Source organism: Lynx rufus, unplaced genomic scaffold (genome assembly GCF_022079265.1).
Source record: "Lynx rufus isolate CCGP_SWC_20201006 ecotype Redwood Valley unplaced genomic scaffold, mLynRuf1.p SCAF_8, whole genome shotgun sequence".
Lineage (NCBI taxonomy): Eukaryota > Metazoa > Chordata > Mammalia > Carnivora > Felidae > Lynx > Lynx rufus.
In genome coordinates, this window is record NW_025814896.1 from 121,963,458 (window position 1) to 121,980,743 (window position 17,286).

General features: G+C 36.0%; 1 protein-coding gene across 3 annotated transcripts in view; it reads left to right on the forward strand.

The window, feature by feature from the left end:
* The window catches only part of ATAD2B (ATPase family AAA domain containing 2B), a 191,093-nt gene that overhangs the window by 13,449 nt on the left and 160,358 nt on the right, over positions 1-17,286 (forward strand). For all 3 annotated transcript variants that reach the window (XM_047069264.1, XM_047069262.1, XM_047069263.1), the window contains exons 2-5: positions 8,936-9,087; positions 14,601-14,650; positions 15,016-15,169; positions 16,361-16,463. In XM_047069264.1, coding sequence (XP_046925220.1) covers positions 8,936-9,087; positions 14,601-14,650; positions 15,016-15,169; positions 16,361-16,463 — 459 coding nt within the window. The remainder of the gene's footprint in view (positions 1-8,935; positions 9,088-14,600; positions 14,651-15,015; positions 15,170-16,360; positions 16,464-17,286) is intronic.

Here is a 17,286-nt window from a genome sequence, read left to right on the forward strand (position 1 = left end):
TGATCCCACGACCCTGGGATCATGACCTGAGCTGAAATCAGGAGTCAGATGCTCAACTGACTTAGCCACCCAAGTTTCCCCTACCCCCTGTCCCCCCGCCCCCCCCACCCCAAGCTGTTTTAGTAAAAGACTATATTTTTCACTAGTTTGTACAAGATCCTGTCTGCTCATTGCTTGAATATAGGCATTTTTTTTTAACAGTTTACATTTATTTATTTTTAAGAAACAGAGTGAGACAAAGCATGAGTGGGAGGGGCAGAGAGAGAAGGAGACACAGAATCTGAAGCAGGCTCCAGGCTCTAAGCAAGCGGTCAGCACAGAGCCTGATGCGGGGCTTGAACCCACGAACCGTGAGATCATGACCTGAGCCGAAGTCAGACGTTCAACCGACTGAGCAACCCAGGCGCCCCGAATATAGGGATTTTTTAAGAGTTTTACTTCTGCCTCTGTTTTTCATTCTGTATATTATCTATGATCCTTTTATTGCCATTTCATATCTATCCTCTAGTCCTCACCTCACTCTGTCTCAGAGCTGCATTTCCCACAGCCTGATACACCTCTCCCTAGATTTCTGGCTAGAATTCTAAACTTAACTTTTGAAATTAGAGTTCAGCATTATGCTTCTTCCTTTAACATCTGTCTCCCGGCTCCCCCCCACACTCACTGAAAAAAAATAACCACTTTTTACTAACCTGCAGTTACATTGTGTTTATTTGAATACTGGTGTCACTAATTTCTCAGTTACTCTACTTTCTGGAATCAATTTATTTTCTGCTTTCACAATTCTACACGAGGCCATCGTCAAGACTCGAATTAATCTCATGGTCTGCTAATTCACTTACTTCCTTGACTGTCTCATTTTTTTTATTTTATTAAATTTTCTTTTTAAATGTTTAATTTTGAGAGAGAGAGAGAGAGACAGAGTGCAAGCAGAGGAGGAACGGAGAGAGATGGAGACTCAGAATCTGAAGCAGGCTCAGGCTCTGAGCCGTCAGCACAGAGCCCGATGTGGGGCTCGAACCCACGAACCGTGAGATCATGACCTGAGCTGAATGAAGTTGGATGTTTAACTGACTGAATACCCAGGCGCTCCATCATTTTTTTTTTTTTCTTTTAATGCTATACTTGGATATATTCTTTTTGTCTTTACATTAAAATCCTAGGTTCTAGATTTCTGACAAATTCTGATCTGGGCAGGAAGTCTTCCCTAAAAAGTAGAGCAGCATAAGTTCTCTGCTTTATTATTCTCAAATTCTTTTGCCTACTTTTATAAGATTTGTGGTAGAATAGTGGCAAGTATTTGTAGTAGCTGATGAGCACGACTAAAGAGCCTCAGACTCCAGGAGAACATGATTTTTGCTAACCGGAAAAATTTAACTCTTCTTGGGGTTAGAATTCCCACTTAGGTGGGAATAACTTTATCTTTTCATTGTACTTTTATTTTTTGTAGCATTTGGCACTTACTGTTATACTTCACTTGGAAGTTATCTCATCTTTGAATCATGTTCCTCACTATATTATGCCATATATTATCCTTGTGACTGTCAACCCAGTAGATTTTGTATTGAGTTCAAATGGGTCTTAATCTTTTTTTACCATTGTCCTCCAAGTCTTACGTACACAGTAGAGTCGTCAATAAATGTTTGTTAAATGAAATTATTCCCTTAGTCAGAGATGCCTTTCTTACTCAAGGATTGTAATCACTCTGACACACATTGCTAAATGACTGTGGGTAGATTGCATAATCTCTCTTAAGTATCTTTGTCCTGAAACTGGCAACGCCTTCCCTCAAAGGGTTAGGTTATAATTAACTAGTAAAATGCTTTGAAGATGAAAAAGTTGAAGTTGAGCATTATGATCATCTTATTAAAGGTTAACTGTTAGTATCATCAGGTTTGTAGGTAAAAGCTTTCCCAAAGCTTAAAGTTAATTAAATGGTGAAGTAATTATTTTGTATGTATTTACATTTTGGTTATTTGCTTTGCTTAAATCCCTAGATTTCTTTGGAGGGAAGGAGCTTTTTATAATGTTACTTATTCTGAGGTCTCTGTCACAGAGGCAAGTCAAAATTAAAACCCTACCAAGATAAGAAAAATACAGTAGAATAGTGCAGCAGTTAGAATGATGTGCCTCATATACTTAAACTGTTTTATATGGGAGAAGTCCTCAAACTTTGGATACTAAGAATCATTTGGAGGCCCTCATTAAAAATATTCCAACTCCAGAGATTCTAGTTTAGCAGGTTATATTTCTTTAATGAGGAATCAGGTGATTTCTGATTCAGCTAGTGTGCAGATAACGCTTTGAGAGACCTTCCTGAATAGAACTGAAAAAAGCTAGTAGAATACGAGAGAATGACCAACAAATAAACCTACAGACTCATTTAAATTGATATTCAAAGAGTTATGTAGTACCCAAATTATTTAAAAAATGACTAGACTTCAGATATTTTACTAATGTCTGTAATTCAATAAGTGTGTAGTACTTATTCCCAGAGTATGTTTGTAAAACTTCAGGATCTATAGATGCTCCATGAAAAAAGAGTTCCATCAAATAAGTCTGTGAAATGTTATATACTGTCCTCCATATTTAGAGGTTTACAGTGCATATTAACATGTTAAATAAGACTCTTAGAAGTCCTACAGCAGAAGACCTTGAACCTAATTATTTCCAAACTTACTTGATTCTGAATCTTCCTTTTTTTCTCCTAATAATTCCTATTAATAATTTACTGAAGGAACTTTGGGAAATCTTGAGCCCCCACCCCGGTATGGTGTGCAATTAAAAAGAAATGAAGTATTTTTTTTGTACATGAGAACTTAAAATCTTGCTAGAATCTCAAGACTTAGAAGATGACATTTTAAAGATGGTAAACATATTATACTGAGTTGAATATAATCAAATGCCAAAATATATAATAGAGTTGCAGCTAGTAGAGGAAAAAGGTCAATTTATATCAGATCCTTCAGGTAAGATTTTCAAGAAAAGATGGGTCTTTTTTTTTTTTTTTTAAAGTAAGCTCTGCTTACTGTGGGGGCCTGAACTCACAATTCTGAGATCAAGGGTTGCATGCTTTACTAACTGAGCCAGCCAGGCACCCAGGAAATGATGGGTCTTGAAGGGTGAGTGATGGGATTTGATTAGGAGGAATAATGCTGGCCTGAACTATCTAAATTGAGGAAGTAGTTCACAGGTATCCGTTCCGTTTCTGTATTCACAAACATGCTTTAGCTTAGAACACATGACATTGCTTTCTCAGTGACTATTTGATAAGTATGTCATATAATAATGCTTTTCAGACACTAATGTGCCCAAGAATCACCTGGGGATCATGTAAAGAAAAATGATTTCTGATTGGTTAGGTCTGGGGTGGAGCACATTTTGTAGTGACAAATGTAGACAGATAATTAAGTCTTGGATGAGTAGTTGAGTTAGATGACGATTAATACATACTTTAACCTTAGTATTTTTATAAATATCTAAGGTAGAGTGTTTGAGATAGTAGTAAGAGATGTATGTTAGGAATGGCAGGACCTAATTTTTTTTTCTTCTGTCATTTGTTAGCCATGTGACCTTGGGCTAGTTAATGTACTCTGAAAAGGGTGGGGTTAGAGAAGGCGAGAGCCTGAGGAAGTGAAATAGTACAATTTTGAAAAGCACTCATTTGTTAAGTACAGTAAGCATGTTTATTGATAAAGTACTATTACATGATTGAATTGCATTTTAAATAGTTTTTCCCCCTCTACTGATGATAGTTTGGAAGTAGCTAAACACTTTTTCTTGATAACTTGAAGTGGTACTGTATGTACACAACTAATAGGTTAATTTTCCTTAATTATAGACACTCTGAATATCTAGTTGTTCCCCCCTCCTTTTTTTTTTTTTTTTTTTTAATGTTTATTTCTGAGAGAGTGAGTGGGGAAGGGCAGAGAGAGAGGGAGACACAGAATCCAAAGCAGGCTCCAGGCTCTGAGCTGTCAGCACAGAGCCAGATGCGGGGCTTGAACCTACGAACAGTGGAATCATGACCTGAGCCGAAGTCAGATGCTCAACTGACTGAGCCACCCAGGCGCCCCATTCCCTTTGTGTCTTTCAGTATGAGTGTGGTCTTGTGGCTGGCTGGCAGGCTTGCTTGTTTGTTTATTTATTGTTTATTGTTTATAGAGTGAGAGCACGAGTAGGGGAGAGGGGCAGAGGGAGAGATAGAATCTTAAGCAGACTCCATACTCAGCATGGAGCTGGACATGGGGGCTCAATCCCATGACTCTGGGATCATGACCTGAGCTGAAATCAGGAGTTGGATGCTCAATTGACTGAGCCACCCAGGTGCCCCTGGTCTTGTGGCTTTAGAACTAGCTCATGGCAAATTGTATTATAGCACAAAATTAGAAACTGGGCTTTTTGTAAAAAAATTTTTTAGCAAAGTAGGCTCTGTGCACAACATGGGGCTTGAACTCATGACCCTAAGGTCAAGAATCACATGCTCTATTGGCTGAGTCGCTCAGGTGCCCCTATTACAAGTATTTCTTTTTCTTGCTTTCTTTCATTCAAGTTTTTATTTATTTATTTTGAGGGTGAGGGAGGAAAAGAGAATCTCAAGCAGGCTCTGCACTGCATTTCTTAAGTTTGTTTGTTAGGCTACATTTTGACTAGTTATTTGTGTAATGTAGTTGTCTTACTTTGGGAAAATATGATTTAGAAATGTGCATTTATGAAATAAATAGTTCTTATATTTTTTTCTTAAATTTGTGGCATAAAAAAATAAAATAGTATATATAGTAGTATATTGAAAATGGTCATATATACCTTTGAAATACTGATCTATAATGTCAAGTAATAAAGCATTAACATATGAATTAAATCTTCTCTAAAGGGAAGGTTAATCTTCCCTCCAGTCTCTTATCCATTTGCCCAGTATCCAGGGAATTGAGTGGTGAAGACAAGAGCTGCTGTGCGGATACTGCCCTTCCTGTAGTCAGAGGACATGTGGCTGGGGAGGGAATAATGGAAATGTGATAAGTGGACATCTCTGGTTGAGAAATTGATTATGTTAAGCAAATTAATTGAAAGAGCAAATAAATGGAAGCCAGGTTTCTCCCCGAGAAGAGCTTACAAACATAAAAGGGGAAAGTCTAGAAAGAAACTTAAGATGTGGAATTAGAATTAGAAGCCTTGGTGTGTATGCGTATGTTATTATTTATGCACAGGTAAAGAAATAGGTATAGATGTGTTTATATGTATGTATATATATTCATATCTTTCCTACTCTCTTCTGAGAGGACTCTGTAGCTGTGAAACCTTAGTAACAATGAGCACACCTAATGCCCAGATCTTGGTTTCTAAATACTATCCATGACTAAAAGGTATCAGGTATCTCTTGGAGAAATGGCTAATTTTAGAATCAGGGAGGGAAAGTATAAGATGAATTTAGAGATGTCTTTTGTGTCAGAAAGCAAGGAAGTAGTCAAAATGATGGGGACATATCAAAAAGGTACCGGAACCACTTTCTAAGGGCCCTTGATTGCCAAATATTGTATAATTTGAGCAGCAAAATGGAATAATGGATTTTAACATATAGTATAAAAGAAGAATCCATGAATCTACACTGATAAAAGTAGTAAGTAAAGGAATTCTGACAAAGGGATGGAGGGAAAGCTCTTTAAAGTAGAATGCCAACTAAAAAATGGAGAAGGAATGTTGGGATTAGGTAATCACCATCACAATGGTATTAGATCAAAACAGAAATAGTCAATGAATGCTAATGGCTGGTGGATGGGTGAAGGTTTGATGAGGAACAGGATATTGGTGAATTATCAGAATAATTCCACCTTGAATCTAGATCAAACACAAAGGGAAAAATAGTGACTTTATTGTGGAGAAACCTGGCAGATACCAAATTGCCCAGGTGATGAAAGTTACACATAATGATGGGTAAGTAAAGCATGCACAGTATCATTTGTGCATATTCTTCGCAAGAATGTGGTTATTTGGAGCATCACATCCAGATTGAGGGTCATCCCAGAGAACAAAAGGCCTGTACTCTTTACAGTCAAGGGCATGAAAGATGGGGGAAGGCCTAAAGAACTATTCCAGATTGAAGGGGACTGAAGAGATCTGATAACTAAATGCAATATATGTTCTCTGATAGGATCCTGAATCTGGATCAAGTAAAGTTTGAATATGTTTGTGGATTGGCGCTGCATTTTATCAATGCTGATATCCTATTGGGAGGGTTATATGACTCTAATGTATCAAAATATCCTTGGTTTGGCATGTATGCACTGGAGTATTTAGGAGAGAATGAGGAATCATGTCATAAAAAGATACATACATCTTTTCCGTAGGCCTGAAACTTTTTTTATTTTTAAAATTTATTGTTTAATTTACATCTAAGTTAATTAGCATATGGTGCAACAATGATTTTGGGAGTAGATTCCTTAATGCCCCTTACCCATTTAGCCCATCCCCCCTCCCACAACCCCTCCAGTAACTCTGTTTGTTCTCCATATTTAAGAGTCTTTTATGTTTTTGTCCCCCTCCCTGTTTTTATATGTTTCCCTTCCCTTATGTTCATATATATGTGTATATATATATATATATATATATATACACACACACACACATATATATATATATATACCACATCTTCTTTATCCATTCATCTGTTGATGTACATTTGGGCTCTTTCCATACTTTGGCTACTGTCAATAGTGCTGCTATAAACATTAGGTGTGTGTGTGCCCCTTTGAAACAGCACACCTGTATCCCTTGGGTAAATACCGAGTAGGGCAATTGCTGGGTCGTAGGGTAGTTCTATTTTTAATGTTCTGAGGAACCTCCATACTGTTTTCCAGAGTGGCTGCACCAGTTTGCATTCCCACCAGCAATGCAAAAGGGTTCCTCTTCTCCACATCCTCACCAACATCTGTTGTTGCCTGAGTTGTTCATGTTAGCCATTCTGACAGGTGTGAGGTGGTATCTCATTGTGGTTTCGATTCGTATTTCTCTGATGAGGAGTGATGTTGAGCATGTTTTCGTGTGTCAGTTGACCATCTGGATGTCTTCTTTGGAGAAGTGTGTATTCATGTCTTTTGCCGATTTCTTCACTGGATTATTTGTTTTTTTTGGGTGTTGAGTTTGATAAGTTCTTTATAGATTTTGGATACTAACCCTTTATCCAATATGTCATTTGCAAACATCTTCTCCCATTCTGTCGGCTGCCTTTTAGTTTTGTTGATTGTTTTTCCTTGCTCTGCATAGGCTTTTTATTTTGATGAGGTCCCAATAGTTCATTTTTGCTTTTGTTTTCCTTGCCTCTGGAGACGTGTTGAGTAAGAAGTTGCTGCAGCCGAGGTCAGAGAGGTTTTTGCCTGCTTTCTCCTCGAGGATTTTGATGGCTTCCTGTCTTACATTGAGGTCGTTCATCCATTTTGAGTTTACTTTTGTGTATGGTGTAAGAAAGTGGTCCAGGTTCATTTTTCTGCATGTCGCTGTCCAGTTTTCCCAGCATCAGTTGCTGAAGAAACTGTCTTTATTCCATTGGATATTCTTTCCTGCTTTGTCAAAGATTAGTTGGCCATACGTTTGTGGGTCCATTTCTGGGTTCTCTATTCTGTTCCATTGATCTGAGTGTGTGTTTTTGTGCCAGTACCATACTGTCTTGATGATTTCAGCTTTGTAATAATAGGTCTTGAAGTCTGGGAGTGTGATGCCTCCAGCTTCGGTTTTCTTTTTCAAGATTGCTTTGGTTATCCGGGGTCTTTTCTGGTTCCATACAAATTTTAGGGTTGGTTGTTCTAGCTCTGTGAAGAATGCTGGTGTTATTTTGATAGGTATTGCATTGAATATGTACATTGCTTTGGGTAATATGGACATTATTATTATTATTTATTTATTTATTTATTTATTTTTAACGTTTATTTATTTTTGTGACAGAGAGAGACAGAGCATGAACGGGGAAGGTCAGAGAGAGGGAGACAGAGAATCCGAAACAGTCTCCAGGCTCTGAGCTGTCAGCACAGAGCCCAACGTGGGGCTTGAACTCACGAACTGTGAGATCATGACCTGAGCTGAAGTCGGACGCTTAACCGACTGAGCCACCCAGGCGCCCCTATTATTATTTTTTAAACATTCACCTTTGAAAGGCAGACAAAGCACAAGTGGGGGAAGGACAGAGAGAGAGGGAGACACAAGACCTGAAGCAGGTTCCAGGCTCTGAGCTCTCTGCACAGAGTCCAATGTGGGGCTTGAACCCATGAACTGTGAGATCATGACCTGAGCCGAAGTTGGATGCTTAACGGACTGAGCCACCCAGGTGCCCCTGGGTAGTATCAACATTTTAACGATGTTCTTCCAGTCCAGGAGCGTGGAATATTTTTCCACTTTTTTGTGTCTTCTTCAGTTTCTTTCATAAGCTTTCTATAGTTTTCAGTGTATAGATTTTTCACCTCTTCTGGTTAGGTTTATTCCTAGGGAAACTATTTTATTTTATTAAAAAAAATTTTTTTTAACATTTATTTATTTTTGAGACAGAGAGAGACAGAGCATGAATGGGGGAGGGGCAGAGAGAGAGGGAGACACAGAATCGGAAACAGGCTCCAGGCTCTGAGCCATCAGCCCAGAGCCCGACGCGGGGCTCGAACTCCCGGACCGCGAGATCGTGACCTGAGCTGAAGTCCGACGCTCAACTGACTGAGCCACCCAGGCGCCCCTAGGGAAACTATTTTAAAATAAAAATAAGAAACTGTATACTTTTCTGGTTATAAATTTAATCTTTCTAACTCCCTTGTTTCTGTATTTACAGAATACTACATTTGCTATACCTGTAGAGAGATTCACTTAGTAAATATTTATTGGTTGAATATTTTATCAAGAATTTAAGAATTCTATATTTTTAAATAGGGATAATAAATACATTTTTAACTTTGTCTTTCAGAAAGCTGAAGTTGATGGTAGTTTAAGTGATAGCCACGTGTCTCCTCCAGCCAAACGCACTTTGAAACAACCTGATTCTGTTTGCAAAGACAAATCAAAATCACGAAGTACTGGTCAGAGAGAGGAATGGAATATATCAACTGGACAGGCCAGGTGAGAAGTGAGAACTCACCCGTTGGTTTTTCATGAATTATTTGATATGATTTAGGGCTCATATCAATGCTAATTTTCTTAAATTATAAAGCCACTAGTGTCTCGAAATACTTATAAATTATTTATTTTATAATTTTTTTATGTTTTAATTTTCTCTAAATATGACATAAAACATATTTGTTTTATAAAAATCTATAGTATTTCATAGAAACCATTATTTCTAAATCTAAAATGGTAAGAAATTTGATAGGTCTTAAATATGCATACATATTTATTTATACTGAAAGTTTAAAGACATTTGATTAGAATTATATTTTTATTTGAATGTAAAGTAAAATCTCCCTTTTCTAAAATTATGAAATATTACATTTGAATTGATATGCCAAAATGTAGTAAAATCAAAATTAATTTTTAAAGAAATCTTTTCATTTGTCCGTTTTCAACTTAAATTTACTTTGTGTCTGGTTCATTATGTATCAGGATAACTTATTTTTACACACTTACCAAAGTAAATAGTAATAATTTGTTGTAGATAGGATAGGTACACACACAGAAAAGATTTGAACATTGAACTCTTAATTCTTAGCTTCTCTTTTCTCCAGTCTTTGATGTAGAAGTGTTGATGATGTGTGGACTACAAACAAAAGTAAAAAGGAAATCCTTTGGTTTCTTTCCTCCTTCAAATACCTAAAAATTATTTGATTTTATGTTTGTAGGTAAATTCTGGATGCTGTTACTCTTTAACGAAAAAAAATCTTTGGTGTTTTATAGACTTTCATAGGCAGTGTATATACTGGTCCCTAAAGAGTCTGTATCTATTTCAATATATTTCAGAAGATGGACCACTTTAAGTTTTTTATTTGCGTTGTCTGGGAGCTAAGTAGAAAAATCTTGAATCAGAGCCTGTTGATTTTTTTTTTTTTTCTTTTCTGATATTCATCTGTGAGATAAAACAGATCCAGGTCGCTATAATGATGTTACTAAAATGAGTACTGCCCTTTAATTACACTTCTAGACTTGATCTACCTGCTGTAATCTGTATCCTATATTTATTAAATGAGTGAATCAGGCTTCTTTTTCTAGATAAATGTTTCTTAAAAATGTTCTTTTAGTGTTCAAGTTTGACCTTTAACTGTAAGATAATTTTAACAGTTTGTGTATATAGCACATTAGATTTTCTACATCTTACCCACTCTGAAGGCCTTTATGTAAATTGATCTTGATCATGTCTTTTGTTTAAAAAAAAAAAAAAGTCCTCACTCGTTTTGGGGAGAGAATTTTGCTTCCATTTAGGTACCTCAGTATGATACTCCTTTTTAAAACAATACTAAGTATATCTTGAATAAAAAACTTAAGAAAGAATGAATACCAACAGAATTTATTACTTATATTTTGGCAGAATAGCAATTTAAAAAGTTTTTTAAGTTAAATTTTCATCTAGAAATGTAAGTGCTACAGGGTTAGAATATTTTGGTATTTCTTGTTTAAAAAAATTAAAAAAAATTTTTTTACATTTATTTTATTATTGAGAGACAGAGTGAGACAGAGCATGAGCATGGGAGGGGCAGAGACAGGAGGAGATACAGAACTTGAAGCAGGCTTCAGGCTCTGAGCTGTCCGCACAGAACCCGATGCGGGGCTCGAACCCACCAACTGTGAGATCATGACCTGAGCCGAAGTCAAACGCCCAACTGACTGAGCCACACAGACGCCCCTAAAAAAATTTTTTTTAATGTTTATTTATTTATTTTTTTTGGGAGAAAGAGACAGAGTGTGAGTGGGAGAGGGGCAGAGAGAGAAGGAGACACAGAACCCACAGCAGGCTCCAGGCTCTACGCTGTCAGCACAGAGCCTGATGTGGGGCTTGAACTCATGAGTGGTGAGATCATGACCTGAGCTGAAGTCGAACGCTTAACCAACTGAGGCACCCAGGCGCCTCTATTTTGGTGTTTCAGATGACCCAAATAGAAAATGCTGTTTGACCTATTAGCTTCATCAGAACTGAATTTTATTTTATTTTTTAAAAAATTTTTTTTTTTTCAACGTTTATTTATTTTTGGGACAGAGAGAGACAGAGCATGAACAGGGGAGGGGCAGAGAGAGAGGGAGACACAGAATCAGAAACAGGCTCCAGGCTCTGAGCCATCAGCCCAGAGCCCGACACGGGGCTCGAACTCCCAGACCGTGAGATCGTGACCTGGCTGAAGTCGGACGCTTAACCGACTGCGCCACCCAGGCGCCCCAATCAGAACTGAATTTTAAGGAAACCTTGTAAATACTTTAGATTTTGAGATAGTGTAAATATGAAAATCAGGATTTATTTGAAGGATTGTATTTGTTTTTATGTCATGAGCCTAAGAATCCTGATTCCTTTATTTTGATAATCTATGATGAGCACCTAAAGTAAAATTATTAAAGTTCTTTCAAAAAAACTGTGCTAAAAATAGAATTCATTTGGGGGAAAAGTGAATATATATAAGAATTAGTCTTAACCATGAAAAATAATGAATCCTAAAGGACTTTGTAATGACTACTAAATTAAAAAAAAGCATACATATATTTTTATTTTATTTTATTTTATTTTTTTCAACGTTTATTTTTGGGACAGAGAGAGACAGAGCATGAACGGGGGAGGGGCAGAGAGAGAGGGAGACACAGAATCGGAAACAGGCTCCAGGCTCTGAGCCATCAGCCCAGAGCCCGACGCGGGGCTCGAACTCCCGGACCGCGAGATCGTGACCTGGTTGAAGTCGGACGCCTAACCGACTGCGCCACCCAGGCGCCCCTAAAAATATATATATATATATATATATATATATATATATATATATTTTTTTTTTTTTAATGTTTATTCACTTTTTTGAGAGATGGAGACAGAGTGTGAGCAGGGCAGGGGCAGAGAGAGGGAGACACAGAATCTGAAGCAGGCTCCAGGCTCAAGCTGTCAGCACAGAGCCTGATGCGGGGCTCGAACTCATGAACCATAAGATCATGACCCGAGCCGAAGTCGGACGCTCAACCGACTGAGCCACCCAGGCTCCCTTGACTACTAAATTTTTAAAAGAAATTACTGTGGGGGCACCTGGGTGGCTCAGTCGGTTGAGCGTCCAAACTGTGGCTCAGGTCATGATCTCGGCGGTTCGTGGGTTCGAGCCTCGCATCGGGCTCTGTGCTGACAGCTCAGTCTGGAACCTGCTTGGGATTCTGTTTCCCTCTGTCTGTCTGCCTCTCCCCAGCTCACACTCTGTCTGTCTACCTATCTCTCAAAAATAAACATTAAAAAAAAAATTACTGTTGATTGGCAGAACAATTTTTATTTATTTAAAAATGTGTGTTTGTTTATTTAATTTATTTATTTAGCGAGAAAGAGAGAGAGTGGAGGAGGGGTGGAGAGAGAGGGAGAGAGAGAATACCAAATGAGCTCTCCTGACAGCACAGAGTCTGACGTGTGGCTCGATCCCATGAACTGTGAGATCATGACCTGAGCCAAAATCAAGAGTCAGATGCCTAACCGACTGAACCACCAAGGTGCTCCAGGAGCTTTCATTTAAACAGTGAACTCACCTAGTTACATTTTAAGCGATTAACTTTTGGGAACTTTGATTCATGGGGCTTTTTAGGCTTATGTATTATTATACAGGAAGGCCAACTCTTAAAATTCTAGTGTTCTCTTCCTATCCAGATATTTAATATTCTGTCTCTTTCTTGTTTTTCATTTTTATAAAGAGAAATGGTAATGGAAAAATGATAATCTATGATTGTAAGATAATTGGATTGATTGAAGAATAAGTTTTTATTTTTCCTTTTTAAAACAGATTTCATTAGCAATGAAGTAAAAGCCAAGTAAGCATTGTCTTCTTCAGAGGGACAAAAAGGCTTATTGTACTTTTTTTTCCCAGTGATGTTACTGTTCAGAAAGTTTTAGGTTTCTTTTGTAGAATTATTTCAAGGTTAGCATCTTATTTTTTTTGGATAATTTAAATATGTAAAATTTCAATCGTTTGGTTTTTGCATATGCTAAAATTCATTTTGAGCCCGCACTTGTAAGTAAACTCACCATACTGAGTTAGTATTATGTTAGGTTCAAAGTCAAAGTAGATTTATGACGTAGTAAAATTGACTTTTCTGTGTGGTTTTAAGTGGGTTCCCGAGAATTTGACATGTATAATCTTCTAAGGAAAGACCTGTTAATATACCAATTTCATTACTTTATAGTGTACTTTGTATACAAAGGTACTAAAAATGAAATACTTTGAAGAGGTGTAGTATATTAGAACAAGGTAGTTTTGTTTTTTTCTGGGGGAAAGGAGGGCTGGAGTGTTTTTGTTTTTGTTTTTGACAGTATGTGTACATGTAACAGCTTGAGTTTTTGTGTATATCCTTTAATCATCTGATCCATGACCTTTATTAGGCAGGGGCATTTATCATTAACATTTAATATTTAAAACTGAACACGAAAAGTGCTGGAATAACCAAAAACAGAATATTTTTGTTAAGAAAATGTACAAACAGGAGCGGGAGATACAGGCGTCCACTTATGGAATGAATAAGTCATGGGGATAGAAGGCACAGCATAGAGAATAGCATCAGTGGTGTTGTAGTGGTGTTGTGTGGTGAGATGGTAGCTACACTAGTAATGAGCACAACATAATGTATAGACTTGTCCAATCACTATGTTATGCACCTAAAACTAATATAATATTGTGTATCAAGTATACTTCCATTAAAAGAGAATTTTGTGCAAACCATACAGAAGATCATGTATTTACTTTTTTCTGAATGTCCTTTCCATTTTTCTTAATTTTTGAAAATAATAATTGTTGGGTATTTTAGAAATATCTTAGTTTACATCGACACTTCTTTTATTATGTAGCAATTTAGTTTTTGTTTTCACAAAGCATACTGTGAATTTTTTAAGTCTTGATGTTTTGATGATCATTTAAGTATCTTCCTGCTGAATTAACATTTCTTTTCCTCCACCCAAAAGGGAGAATTGTACAGTGACTGTTTTGAGAAATTAGCTAAGTTTTCATTTGGTGGGTTAGAATGTGAATTAAATATATTGGAGAAATTATTAAATAGTTTTGGTGTTCAAAGACTTTTTTCTTCTTACAGTCTATTGTTTGAATAAATTTGTCATTGTTTGAATTGTATTTTGTTAACCAAAACCAATAATAAATGTCTGTAACCATTGCTGCTTATAATATCAGTTAACTTTATACTACATGTTAAACTTAAGCTTCTTCTTTGGACTTTATAGAGTTGAAGACAGAGTAAGTTCAATTTTTAATCTGTTATTAAAGCTTTTCTTGAGGTAATGAAATGATGCTTAGCTAGTATATTTTATTAATTGGTGCATTACCAATCTTAGAGTAAAAAAAGATGTTGTCTTTAGTATTAAAAAGTAATATTGCTGACATTTTAAAGATTAAAATGATTCCACCAGTATTACGTTTCTTGCTTCTTTAAATGAATGTTGATGTGTTTGCATATTAAATATAATTGTGTTCTAGGTTAACTTCTCAGCCTGGTGCTACATTACCAAACGGACATAGTAGCTTATGTGAGTATTCTGTTATGAAATGGTTAGTATTGAAATTCTTACTAATGTTATTAGAGTAAGTGTTAAAGTGGGGTAAAACAGTGATTTACTAGAATGTTCAGCATATCGTTGGAAATGACTGGATTTCAGTCATAGCGAATACTTATGTAATTGTTAAACATTGAGAAATCAGTACAAATGAAATAATTTAAATTATTATGATGGGTTATAAACAGTTATCAAAAGTTTAGATTATTGGAGATTAAAACTATTTAAGAGGTTATGTTGAATTTTTTGTAGTCTTTTAAAAGTAATTTTTGATGTATTTTTTCTTTTTTTCTTTTTATACTCTGTACTTTGAAATGTAAATCTCTCTCTTCTTGTAGCCCTTCGAAGCCATCCCCTTCGAGGGGAAAAGAAGGGAGATGGGGACCTTTCTTGTATAAATGGTGACATGGAAGTCAGAAAAAGTTGTCGTTCCAGGAAAAACAGATTCGAAAGCGTGAACCAGAGTTTGTTATTTGATCAACTAGTAAATAGGTATGAATGCTTAAACAGTAAGCAGTTTCATTTAATTAATTTATTCACTTGATTTTTCAGATTTCAGAGTTTCAAAATCAAATTTCAGATTTGAAAAAACCATTGATTTTTAAGCTTGTTATGTTTTAAAAAATAAGCAGTGACTTAGTGATAAATGTAATTATTTTAAAACTTACTTTGAATTAGCAGTGATTAGCAATTATTATCAGTTTCTAGTCAGTTTATTAGTTTTAGTAGTTTATGTAATAGCTAAATTTTTCTCCTCCTTTTTAAGCTCTTGTGTGTAAATAGTATAGAAAATAATTTTATTCTGTCTTCACTGTTCTAGTCCTTTATTATTCCTTCATTAACAATTTGTTTTTGACAATTTTCAAGCAACATTAGGTTCCATTATTGATATGTAGTAAGTATAGTTTTGCCTAGTCAAGATTTTGAATTAAAGGTTTTTTGAGACTGGGTATATGGGATGTAGCTAGTGAATGAGCCTAGTCGATTGCTCAGTATCTACATGCAATGAAATTTTTCTTCTCAGATGATAAATTATCCTACTTAATCCTTGAAGTGGCTTTGAGAGGGCAGGTCAGTACAATCCCATTTTAGAAGAAAAGAAATTATATTCTGTAGTGGTAATGTCAAGTTTGAGTATTAGTTATTATTTGTTAAGTACTTAGATCATTATCTAGACACATAGTAAGTACTATATAAATGTGTTTAAAAGGTAAAATGTGGTAATGCCAGCCTGTATTTCATGGAGGTCAGTGTTCTCTAATTTTTAAAAAATATCTGTTCAGTTAACCTTATGTTGGCTTTAAACTTTTTACAGATTGTTTATCCTATAAATTTTCTTAACACCATCTTCAAATAAAAAGATTGAATTATTATTATTATTTTCATTGCCTTGGATCTAGTAGTTATTTATAGTGGCACTGTGGAGTTAAATATTTGGAGTATTATGAACAAAAGTTCTATTTTGTAAGTTTTAAATATATTAAGGTAGAAGATGTTCTGGATTTTTAGGGGGGACATTATCTTCTGATGGCTGCTGATTCAGAAAGATGTTTAATTTGGATGCTATCTACAGTTACATATCAGAGATAATTAAATTATGCTTTGATGAAGAGTGCTCTTTCATGTGTATGCCACATGTGGTCTCACAATTGTCTAAATCCTAGTTTTATTATGTGATTGTAGTACTGCTGAAGCTGTACTACAGGAAATGGACAACATTAACATCAGACGGAATCGTCGGTCAGGAGAAGTAGAACGACTTAGAATGTGGACAGATACAGAATTTGTGAGTATATTTACTTTAACAACCTTTGCAAATATTTTTAATTTCGGTTGAGGGATTCAGACGGAGAGTGAGCAGCACTGGATTTTCTTAAATTAACAGAATTGTTCCTTTTCTTTGGTTCCTCTTTAGTTTGGGATTTTATGTTTTCTTCTTCTATCCTTAACTGTATTTGCTGCAACCTTTCCCAAAAAATTCCCTACACTTTTGCCAGAACAGTTATCTTAAAGTACGGCTCTGATTCTGTTACTTTTCTTTTCTTTTCTTTTTTTTGTTTTTTTTTTTTTAGTTTTTTTTTAAGTTTATTTATTTTGAGAGAGAGAGAAGGAGAGAAAGAATCCCAAGCAGGCTCCACGTTGTCAGCACAGAGCCTGATGCGGGACTTGAACCCACGAACTGTGAGGTCATGACCTGAGCCAAAGTCGGACACTCAACCGACTGAGCCACCCGGGCGCCCCTGATTCTGTTACTTTTCTGATCTGAACCTTTGATGTTCTTTTTATTGTGTACTGAATTAATTAGAAATACCTTGACCTTCATAATCAGGATTCAACTTTATCTTCTCACACACTATTGCCCAAGTATAAACAAATAATTCTTCCTTTATCTTTTACTTCTGGTAATACTTTTGGTTAGGGACTGCTGTAGTCCTACCTTTGTTTCATGGTTCGTCTCAAATGCTGCCTCCCTTCCCGTTAGCAACAAGAGGATCATCTCTCTGAATTCTAGAGTACGTTGTACCTTTTTTGTTTTTAAAGCATTTTTTAAAAGTCTTTTTAAATTTTTTTAATGTTTATTTATTAAAAAAAATTTTTTTTAGTGTTTA